This window comes from Symsagittifera roscoffensis, chromosome 6 (genome assembly GCF_963678635.1).
Source record: "Symsagittifera roscoffensis chromosome 6, txSymRosc1.1, whole genome shotgun sequence".
Classification (NCBI taxonomy): Eukaryota; Metazoa; Xenacoelomorpha; order Acoela; family Convolutidae; genus Symsagittifera; species Symsagittifera roscoffensis.
In genome coordinates this window covers 50,809,940-50,822,287 of record NC_087067.1, presented here as the reverse complement: position 1 = coordinate 50,822,287, position 12,348 = coordinate 50,809,940, and the positions used below count along the sequence as shown (strand labels likewise).

The 12,348-nt window shown below is 31.8% G+C and overlaps 2 protein-coding genes across 9 annotated transcripts in view; both read left to right on the top strand.

Moving 5' to 3' along the window:
* LOC134847966 (sperm flagellar protein 2-like) overlaps window positions 1-12,348 on the top strand; it is a 584,566-nt gene that overhangs the window by 56,628 nt on the left and 515,590 nt on the right. The gene's annotated exons all lie outside the window — the stretch shown is intronic.
* Window positions 9,846-12,348, top strand: part of LOC134848796 (uncharacterized) — a 4,316-nt gene continuing 1,813 nt past the window's right edge. The window contains exon 1 of the mRNA XM_063866307.1: window positions 9,846-10,006. Coding sequence (XP_063722377.1) covers window positions 9,846-10,006 — 161 coding nt within the window. The remainder of the gene's footprint in view (window positions 10,007-12,348) is intronic.

Sequence of the window (12,348 nt, the reverse complement as noted above, 5' to 3'; positions counted from 1 at the left end):
CAGCACATTAATTTTAATTGTCGTGAATTCTACAAGTAGAGATGACAGCAAGTTGTTCTAGATTCCGCAAATGTGAACAAAGTTCGAAATATGTGAAAACCTTTCTGGTTGCAAGAAATTAAGTGAAAAGTCTAGCCGCACATATCTGTGCAATCTTCTACCGGATTTTTTGGAATAGTCAGATCGATCGGTCGCATCAAAGTGTCAAACAGAGTTCGAATATTTAAAGTACAACTCTTCTTTTTACAGACTTACGAAGGACGGCAATTGGAAGGGGAAATTTTTCAAGCACAGAAAAACTCGACTAAAAAAACCGGTCAGTTAGCTAATGCCAAACAAAGGAAATTCCACCTCATTAATTCAAAATAGAAGATGAAAATCTACACGGTTTTGTGAGTGGGTCTGAAAATGTTTAACAAGACTGCCATCCATTAAATGTGTAATGAGCGTATCGACGAGACCATCCGGGTGTGAAAAATTTAAAGATCGATCACTGGGTAACAGATTTTTGAGTTCGCGTTTGAATCGTTTGCTTACAAGTACCGTAACGGCGAGAGGTTCCACTTTTGACCGAGTTTATGATTGAAGGTTTCTGGAGCCGTTTGAGAAAATACGTTGCTTATCAAGTATTTTAAAATGATGTAAAATTTAAATTTAGTTACAAAATTAAAGATCCAAGCATAGCCTTGATGATCAGGCTTAAAGAATAATTAAGTTGTTTTAAAACAGGGACAGGCCTTGACAAAATTTAAATCAAAAATTAAAGATTAAGGAAAGAATAAAAATTTTAAGAAAAAGTTTGTTACAAAATAAAGACCTAATTGATATTAGTTAATTGAGTGATTATGTGCTGAAGAAACAAAAAAGCACTATGGATGAGGGTATACGGATATGAGTCCTTGAGAAGCCAGGAATTTTTTTTATAATTTTGGTAAAACTAATATAACTTTTTATAGTAACTAATTTTGTTTATTTTTTTACAAAAAATTTTACAAAAAATTTTAAAATACTGCAGATTTGAAATAAATTGTTTTTGTAGTTGTTGATTAATCGTCTTGGTATAATATATTATTAATTATATATCACTGAGAGATATACATCTTGGAAATGAGTCTTACTGCTACAAGTAATTTGTTTCATTTTAGTGAATGAAAATGTACTGCATTGATAATCTTGTAGAGAAGTTGTCGTTGCTGTCTGCTTTTTCGATTCACGTCGTAGAAGCACGGTCCGCTATTCGGATTTTGACCTGGTGTTAACTTGAACACTCGTTGGTATTGATTAGATTTATTGAAACGTGGAGGTAAGTCTTCAATACTTGTGTCTATTTTGAATTTGCTACATCTAAAAATGTTGAGGTCTCTTTCGAGACTCTTGGTCACACCAGATGAGTTTCAGTCTGGAGTGGCTCTCTCAGAGTAATTTCAGATAAAGTACACCGTCTGTTCGTCACCATCTTGTTTTCGGCGGGATAGATTCGTGCAACTACCTAGTCTAAAACCGATCTTAATCTTAATCATTTATCTCCTAGTCTCAATAGATCTAGTGTATACTGGCATCTGCGAGATAAAAGATCAAGAATTGTTTACTAAGTTAAAATAATTCTGCTCTGGCTGAAACTATAAATAGTTTCAGCTGTACAAAATTTTGTAAGGGTTAGTTATGGATCTTGATTGGTTAGTAAGAAGTATTTTATAAAGATAGTTTTATCAATATTATAATTGGTTATAAACACAAGTTTTAAACTAATTCCACTTGTTTGCATTGGCAGCTTCTTTTGCATTGACAGAGTTTTAACTTCAATTACTTTTTAAAATGTTTTCTGCCAAACGAGAGATTTACTGGAACCTGGAACTTTTGCGTACTGCTTCTGTTGCCTACGAGATTTCGACAAGTTTCGAGATAAAATGAAATTTAGAAAATAAATTTTATTTGCAATAACCAAGTCGATGGTATTTTGCCCGTTTTGACCAGCTCAAAAATATTTGCCGTAAAATTGGCAAATTATCCTCGAAATTTTGATTTCCAATAAAGGAGGGCGAAACAGCATTGAGGTTTATCATGTTTTTCCTTACTTGAATAAAACGTCTTGATGCATTATTGAAGAAAATTCCTGATTCAGATAAAAGATTGTAAAAGTCAGTCTTAATTGTTGTTGCTGCTGTTTGATGTGTGTCTGATCAATGAATTACTCTGAAGTGAAATTTTTGCTAAAATTGCTATATAACGGCGAAGCTTAAAAATTTGCTAAGAAACTTGCAAAAACTTGCTGCATTTTTTTCTTCAGTTTTTAGAAAATGACAGTTAAGTTTTTGTGTATTTGAGCAGACAAAGGTTAATGTTTAGAATAAATGTCTTTTAAGTAATGAAGAGATGTTCGCCGGTGTTCAGAAACCCAAAAGGGAGAAAAAAATTGGTAAATCTCAACAAACCACAAACAGGTTTTCCTGTCGAGGACGTTTTCTTGACGAGGATGTAACTAATGACAGTTTTTGGTATTTTTGAACGCATTTTACTAAATTAAAAAAATGCAAATATTTTTTTGATACACGATGCAAAAAAATTTGTTTTTGTATTTAATGCATAACTAATTTTATAACTAACTAAACTTAGCAAAATTTTGTAACTAACTAAGTTTTTATTTATATGCTCTCGTTTTATTAATTAATTACATTTTTAAATGTGATTTTTTTCTGCAGAGCGTGATGTCATAACTGAATCTATAATAGAGATTGGGTTTAAAAAAAGTGACTCAATGCTCACTGGATTAGTATCCCTCAACTCGGGGAAAAACAGTGGGTTTTCAAGGGATTACATTTGCTTATATAGAAAAAGAACAGCCGTCGTCTGGTTGAACAACGAAGTTCAAACCTAGAAATTCAGACAGGTCCACACCGACCTGGCCAGCTAGTGCTCCCATCAACCGCATAGATCCTAATTGGTTTAGCGATGAAGTTTGGCTCCTTATAATTTCTGTAAAAGTATTTTCTCTTAACTTCAACCCTCTGCCATACCTGAACAAGGAAATCTATTTGGTCAAAAAGACATCACATGTTGTGTATTGAACTCAATTTCTTCTGAGTAAATAGACACAGCAGGAGGTAGTTCACATAATTAACCCTCAAACTGGATCTTTTCTCTATTTTTGAACTTTTCATATAATAAGAGCCCATAAATGCGTTTTTTAATTGTCGTTTTATTCACACTTTCTGCAGATTTTATGTTTTTTCAATGCTCGGTAAATCAGCCAACCATTTCTAAATAGATTCAATGCAATTTTTAAAGATTAAAGCTTCACGTCCAATTTTTATCATTTAGGTCATAACCGAAAAAACCCCTCAAAAACAGTTCTTTTGAAATTGGTTTTTGGCATAGATTGAATGCAGAAATTGACGTCACAATAAACAATGAATGCCCGTCAAAAACATCTTTTTTACAATTTGGCAATTGAATCATTTCTATTGTAACTTTCTAACTCAAATTTCTATGAACATTCTGCATTCCACTTGCAAGTTACAACAGATGAAAACGGGAAAACGGGCAAAAAAAACTAATCCATTGAAACGAATTTTTTAATTTAATGCTTTGATGTTCTGAAGATTATTGTTCAAATTTCCCTGAAAGTAAATAGTTAAAAAGCTTTAATTTTCGTTTGGGGATAAATAAGCATAAAAGTTCTATTAAAACTTTAAACCATTTTTCATTCAAATTTCTATTCACTTAAACTTCTATTAAATTTTCAAAAGTTTGAATTTTCTAATTTGCGCTCGTTCTAAAATGAACAAAAGGTCTTGCATCAGCAAAAATAGTTTTTGTTAACTGAGCAGATCAGTTAATTTATGCAAAAAAATTTCATTTGGAACAAGAAGCGGCTATTTCGAACTAACATCCCAAACAAAGTGCTTGAAATTACGCTCAATATTTGGATTACAGATAAGTAGACATCTCATAGTTTTTCCTTTCAATCTAGTTGGTATGGCTTCCCGGGTTACCTATCCATGGGAGACATCCCTGAAGTCAGGCCTGGCCAGGGGAAATTCCATGTTAAATTCTTGCACGGACTGCCCTGGACTGATATTCTCAAATAGGAAAACTCATAAGTTGATTGGTAGATTTTTGCAGAAAAGCTACATTTGTTAGTTTACCAGTGAATAGTAAAGTTTTAAACTTTCACAGATTCATGATGACAAAACATAACTTTTTCTACGTTGCTAGATAGATTATACCTAAAAAATGGTTGAAAAATCTTAAAATACTTTTCGCTAATATTTAAGTTTATTTGACCCTTTGAAAACAATAAAAAAAAACTAATTATGGCTCCACACAAAATATTCATATTGAATTTTTTTTGTGTGAAAAATTGAACCTGGGCTACGTTATGCGCCAAAAAAGTACACTCTTGCATGCAGTTTTTCTGAAAAATGTTTTTGTGAGCGTAAAAATGACTTTGCGGCGACTAAAAATGTAACAAAAATTTTTGTGCAAATTGCTGATTTCCTAGAATGGTCCAGGCCTGGTGTCCAGGCTAGGTTTTCATCAAGAGTTTTTATTAGACTTCCTGGGAGGTTTCTGAATGGCCCCCGGCAGTAAGTCCAAGATTGTCATGGACTCTTTAATTTCCTGGCAACAAGTCCAAAGTTTTTCCCTGGCTATGTAACCCGGGTTGTGTTTTGGTTGTTCTCCATTGCCAACAATTACTCTTTCGAAAAAAACTTTGAAACATTTAGAAAAGTGTTCCGAAATAAACAATTTAGCTAAAGATTTTGAGGTTGCATTAAATTCACCTCATTTCTCAGCATCGACCCTATTTAAAACTTCATGAAAAAAAACCGTTAAACTTTTTTAAATTATTCAATTCTAATTATGACAAATTGAACTGATAAAAGTGAGTTAAGATCGATACGAAATGATTTCTCAAAATAAACAACAAAATTGATGGGATAACGAGCATTCGTTTTTATTTTTCAATTTTCAATGGATTTCAACGGTTGTATAATGTGTGAAAATATCTATCTTGTCGTCCAAAAAAATGGTTTAAATCGATTCAGACTGATTTTTGCGAGACACTTAATACTGTAAAAACCTCATTTTTAACCTGCATTTTTAATTTAATTTAAATCAAAACATTTTTTGGGGTCATGAAAATTTTAAATAAAAAATAGTTTTGCTCCAAACTTTGCGCAGAAACTTCTACTGAAGAAAAACGTTGTCAGTGTTTTAAAGGATCTATGGTCTCTTGAGGGGATTTTTCACTACAAAATGTAATGTTTTTTGGGATCTTTTCGAGATTCTGCAAGCTATGGTTTACCGCGGTAAATTTAATAATGCAAAGAGTATAGAAAAATAAAATTATAACATCAAATTTGGCTGTGGCTTCGCTCGGTCGGGGGAGGGGGTCGGATAGGTTTGAACACGAACCCATCGGAAGCTTGACCTCCATTGAAATGTATCATGGAGACTGTGCATGGAATCATGTATCAAAAACATTTGAATGATGTGAGCGCCAAATGCACAGCCTCCATCTAGATTAATACTACGGATTTTGTTATAGTGATGATTTTACTATAATTGGTAGGGCATAAAGGGTTTATTGCTCAGAATATTTGAAAAGTGTCGAGAAAAACCCGTTTATTTTTTCAAACCCGTTTATATTTATAGTCTTCTTTCAAGCAAAAAAAGCAAGCGAGCAGCCCTTACAAGCCTAATTCAGTCTTTACAAAGGCTTATTTGAGCCTAATTTATTTTTTTCATGTAAAATTTGTTTTTGGAGTTTTTTAACGCAATTTTGGCAATCAAAAATTTCAAAAAAGTCGATTTTCTACAAAAATTTCTACAAAAATATTGAAAAATTTTTGAATAGTTTTTCGATTTTCGTTTTTATTTTATTGTTGTTTTTCTTAGTCATCTATTTAAAAAAAGTGTTGAAATATTTGCTTTTTTTATGATTATGAAATATGGCCAAGTTGTCTCTTTTCAATTTCTCTCACACTACACAGAAAAAATTTTGTTGCATTTTTTCTGAATATGGTCGGATAACTCTTAACTCTGTGCTAATTTTGTATTTATGGAGTTGTATTTTGATTGTTCTCCATTGCAAACAAATACTCTCCTAAAAACAAATTTGAAAAATTTGTTTTTTGTTTTGTATTTGTTAGTTTCACTAGTTTTGTATTTATTGCAATTGCGGTTTTGATGTTTGTAATTTCCCAGCGTAATTTCTGATGGAATTCAATTTCATATGTTCCAGTCAAAATGTTTTAACTGCTTTTGAATCGATAATTTATACAATCTTGTAGCGACAATTTGTAGCCATATTGTATTGAATTTACAGTTATTTTTCTGAAAATCGTGTTGCTTGGCTCTTTTAATTTTCATTTTGTAAAATTTTTCTTTTGAACTAATGTTATCATAATTTTGTATTGCAAAAGTCACAAATGAGCACCGTGTTTGCTTTTATGTCACAAACAATCCGTCTCAAAGATCGAACCAAAAATTTGGATTTTTCTTTGGAAAAGCGCCCCTTCAAGAAATTTTTAGATCCGCCCCTGTCCCTCGACTAGGTTTTAATTCTGTAAATATTGTTCTGGAGATGGCATGATTGATTTTTCATAAGTTACACCAAAATTATGAAATAACAAGGAAATTTGTTTCAGCTACAAAATCGGTATTGACGAAAAATTTCCGTAAGCTGTCCCGTTTTTTCAGTGAGGACCATTTTTTATTTTTTCTATTTACTCATTGATCTTGGATGCAGATGAAAAGTTTGATTTCCAATCCTCAATTTCTTCCTTTAGTTTTCTATGATTTCCATAATTTTTCATCGAAACAATAAAAAAATTATCTTTATTCCTGAATTTAAAATTGTTCTAATCGAAAAGTTAATTGAAAACACTTCAATAGCAATCAAGAAGATTTTAAAATTGATCTAATTGAAAAGTAAATTGAAAACGCTTCAATAGCAATCAATAGAATCTAGCATTGTGAAACACCTCTTTTTAGAATTCAAAACTTTTGCATGCATACATGTTCGTAGAAAAATAAAATACCATACAGTTTTAAAAATTACATTCAACAATGTTTGTAACCTTATGAATCCACCACAGAAAACCCAGAAATTGCTCTTAAGTGAATATCTTGGAAATGGAATGAAAAGTTGCATCAAACCTGGAATTTGATTAAAAAAAGTCTTGAGAAACAATCATTGCCGACTTCTTCTTATTGTGATACTTTATAAGGCAACAAGAAAATTGATTGGAATGTCGACTAGTAATTTTTCCGAATCCGAGTGCCCTTTTTTCTATGGAATGAAGTCTTAACCAAAAAAAAAAGAAAAAAAATCGGATCTTTTCGAAAGAAACCTCCATCGCCAAAACGCTATTTAGCGCACAAAGTGATATGTTTGGCATATCGTGTTGTATTGTATAGAAAAATAAACATGTGTCAATTAAGTTTTGGTCAATTTTTTGATCGCCCTTTACGCGCTTATAGCACTAAAATAAAAACAGGCACATGAAACGCGTTTTAAACTTGTGTGAAATTTAAGCTCAGAATAATAAATTTCAGATGATGAAAAATATCGTCAAAAATGCTTGTCGAAAACAAAAATTGGTCTAAAGAAAAAAACCTTACGAGTGTATATTAAGTAGTGTTCATCGAAAATCAGAACAAAAATGATACGAAGTAAAGTTACTTCCCCAATCAAATATCAGGATAGACTTCGACAAAATGCTTAATAGTTTCGAAAAAAAATTCTCACTTGTAAGATTGACAAAATTTAAGTAGTGTTCATCGAAAATCAGAACCAAAATGATACGAAGCAAAGTTACTTCCCCAATCAACTATCAGGATAGACTTCGAAAAAATGCTTAATAGTTTCGAAAAAAATTCTCACTTGTAAGATTGACAAAATCAATCACTCAATTTTGCATGTAGAGAAATTATTCCACCTGCTATAATTTTCTAAAAGTTATAGCCATTTTTATGTTATCTTTATATGCTTAAGTTGGTTTTTGTTTGAAATTACGCCGCTCATATAGTTCAAAATAATTATCGCATCTGATTAAAAAAAAACTATTTTAAAGCTGTATTTCGTTTTTCAGTTCCTATTCTGAAGCTAATGTTTTTTTTCAATCAAATAATTTTTTGAATGACTTTGAAAAACTTGCCTGAAAACTTTTTTTTCACGCGAAACTGAACAAGAAACCCATCATTGATAATAAAAACAGGTTTTTTTCTATGGTTCAGTTAACGTATTTTTTTTATTCTATCGAATTTGATTGGAGAAATTTTTCAGTTTTTGTTTTAATGTTCTCTTTCCAGCACTGTACGTACGCTTTGCTTTAATTAAAAAAAAACTATTTAAAAAATCTCGAAGAGTGCGGAATAATTAGCCAGGTTTGATTAAATTAAGATCACTTTTTCACTCGCGGGATTACATACATCATAGACTATCAATTAATATTCGAATAAATTAGTCCGAAGTTTTGGTCGAATCGGCAGTTATAAAAAAATCCTCAAAGCTTAACAAAAAACATTGCTGCTAAATGTTGCATACCTTTTTCTATTTGCACTCAAAGTTTCAGTATCTTAATTGAGGTTTGAAAAATTTTTGCTACCCGGATTGATTAAGAATGCTTATTATACAATTTCAAAAAAGGAAAAAAAAGTTGTAATACAAATTCATTTGAAGTACGTAAATTTTTTGGAAAGAAAATAGCTTTTCTGTACAATGAAGCACTATCATAAGTTTTCGCCCACACGCTGGATTTAGTTAACAAAATTTTTCGCCATATTTTTTGTTAATTTTTTTGCGCAATTATTTTAAACTATGAAATTGTTTGATAGTGGTTTTTTCCCGAAAATGAAAAAATTTCTGACTTCAGTTATGAAGTTTTGAGTGCTGTTCAAAAACCCAGGACCTTCTTGGCTAAGCATAAGCAATGTTTTGAACTATTAACAAGTTTGGCAAGCGTTGTTTTGGTTCTATGAAATTTCAAACGCTTTTTTTTCCATTTACTAAACTCCAAACGTTCTCGGAGATTCACGTCGAAACTTTATGTTTCATCTAAGAAAAGTTCACAACACAGATAAATACCATGCACTTGATGATTTGACAAGAAAACTAATGCTTTGACTTTCACAATATTTCTGGACAAAAAAGACGTAACTTTTTGTAAATGGCTAGAACGCAGATATTCCGAAAACTTATATATATGGGTGTATAAACACTATATTGTGAATAAAAAAACCCTTGCTTGTAATTGTTGGATTTTTCTTGTGTGAAAACTCAGTCTGAACTACGCTATAGACACAGAGTATCAAAATTCTATGTAATTTTTCCCGTGAAATGTTTATTGCGAGTTTGCAATCAGACTCGCTTAGAACAATGAATATCAACAACTTTTATATGTGAAAAAGACAGAATAAAAATTTTTTGCTAAAAAAAAACATTTTTGATGCCAAATTTGCAATTTCATCAATTAAAAATCTACAAAAGTTAGTTTTATTTGGTTTTAAAAAAATTTTAGGATAATTTTTGGTATCGTGTATGTATCATAACCTTCTTTGGTAATCGTATGTTAAGAATTTTTCTCATCGATTTCATATATCAAACTCTATGATAGGCCTTTTTCTGGTATGGGCAACAACTTGGGTAAAAAACAAAATTTCGATCACCGAAAAAGGTCTGAATGAAAAATCCGCTTCGGCCAAAAATTGTCTCACTTTATTTAACATTCGGAGCAAAACAAAAAAGTTTTTCAAAGATTATTCTAAGCATATTTAACACAGAACTTGACATAATACGTACTTCAGGTGGTGAGAAAATTGGGAATACCGCCAAAACAATGTCGGATCAAAAAGGTGATATTGGATCCGATTACAATCCCTTTGAACCCGCTTGGAATGACACAACGAGTACGACAATTGAGCCCGATGGAGCGACGGAGAACTTGAGCTACATAGTTCTCGTTCTGTCTCTTCTGTGCGCTCTGGGTTGTTTGAGCCAGTTGGTTGTCATCTTCATCGCTAGAGGACTGCAAGGAGACTACTCTGCTAAGACTTTTCTCCAAGGATTCTTTTCTTTTCCAGCCCCCAGAGCCCACCTATGGAATCTTTGAAATATTCGACAATTTTCCATTGTTGCCAATTTTCCATTGAAAAAGTTGCCAATTTTCTGTTCCAAGTTTTTGCCAATTTTCTGTTCCAAGTTTTTGCCAAATTTTTGTTTCATTTTTTTTGCCAAATTTTGTTCCGGTCTGATCATAGATAGCTGCTGAACAAACGTCAAAAACGCGAGGAAGACTATTATTCATTAGTTTTTTCGGTGACTCTAGCGGCTCTTTTCCATTTCATGTAGTTCTTGATAAGAATTTCACGCACTCTTCTTTCTTACAACATAACTGAGCTTTCTGTATAAAATATGGCCATCATATGCCCAGCAGCAAGTTATTGACCATATGAAAGAAAAATCACAATATTTAAATTTTTTACGTGGCTGGCAAGAGGAATCACCAATTTTTTAAGGCTTCTCGTCAAAAAAATTTGCAAGCTACTGTTTCAAATGCAAATCTTTCAAATCGAGATGTCGAATAGTTCACTATGGTAATTGCTTCCAAATTAAAAGTTTCAGGGTTTGGTGTCCTGAAGGCAAAAAAAGACTGTCATAAAACTGAATAAAAAATATTAAATTCTTTTTGGTTCAAAAATCTGTCCTGAATCAGAAGAAACTGAACAATTCGAAACCGATACCCTATATATTGCACCAGCCAATCGGAGAATTTTTTATGCAGATCATCAATTTGATTAGATAGAAAACATGATTTTGATCATCTTGATTTCAACATTTTTCAACCAGGGAGAGAATTGAAATATATATTGACCCGTAATGAATAAATCTTTTTTAAATAAAATCACAGTCTGGTTTGAAAATTGAGGCTAGATAAATTCTTAAAAACTTAAAATGGAATTCTATTTTGATTTCAAAAAATAAACTTCAAAGTTTGTGAATTTATAATCAAAATAAAATGACCAAAAAGAACCGACTTATTAAACAGCACATTAATAATTGGCTTCTTTTCGCTTAATGTTTTCTCAGAATTTTTTCTTTTAATTTAAGGGATTGTTGTACGGGGACTGGAAATTTTTGCGAGAAAGCTCTGTCGGTTGCTCAAATTGTGCAACAGTTGTCAATGATCTACTACTCAATCTGCGGCTACAATGGTTAGGTTTTTGTTAGTTTTACAAAAATATTCGTCTTGACAGCAATTACCAAGAACTGAAAATAATTTTAGAGAACTGCACGACCTAGAATTCTTGAAAAGATGCGATAATTATTCACTTTTTGCAAAAGAAAAATATACATTTCTTGATGACAGATTATGCTTCATTTTCATGTTTGATAATGTTTGCCTTTCTGTTGAATTTTTATACCTTTCTAGTTGTCAAGTCAGGCCAGAATTTTTTAACCCCGATTTTTTGCAGGTAGAAAGCATCTAAAATTTCTGCCTCGTTTCGGTTCCGAGGTAGATCGGTTTCGGGTAGCTGGTTGATTGGCAACATTTCATTTCATGCGTAAATTAACCGTAACTATCGGAAATTTCAAGTCAACAAAGAATATCGAACTGCCATAAATTTCGGAATTTAAAAGCAGAATTCAATGTCATAAAATACGCAAAAAATCATTAAAAAATCAACTTTAAAATAGCGCCCGAACAATTTGTTAACTTTGTTTCGGTCTTTCAGTTGTCGAAATTTTTCACACCCTGTTAATCGTTCACCAGAAAATTTAGTTGTTACGACCTTGTTTCTTCTCGCTATGATTTCTAACGAGAACATCTAGCCATTCAAAAAACGCTTTTTAATCCTTATTCTGAGTGGGTTCAAAAAATAATCCATATGGAAAATCTTCAAATGCAGTTTGCTTGTGAGATTGTTGTTTCTTAGCTTTTCTTAGCTGAAAAAGTTTTGCTTGAATTGTTTTTGGACAAAACACAAACGTTTATAAAATTTATTTAAGGGAAAAATGCTTTTCATAATATTTCATTGTATGGAATAAAAACTTCTCAGACAAGTTCACATCATAAACAAGGATAGCCGGTTACTGTCCAAATGGCACAGAATATTCCGATCCTAGTCTTAAAAAAATTACAACAAAGTTTTTTCAAATTAATGAAGTTTTTTTTTCGGCGTGATGTGATAAAAAGAGCTGAACAAAAAAAGTGGAAACTAATTATATTCGACAGTCATTCCTTCCCATTTTCGATGGTTGGAAAAAACCGTTTATTAATTAATTGCTTGAATTTTTTTTAGCCCTAGTAGGGAATGTTATGAAAAGCATTATTGTCAACG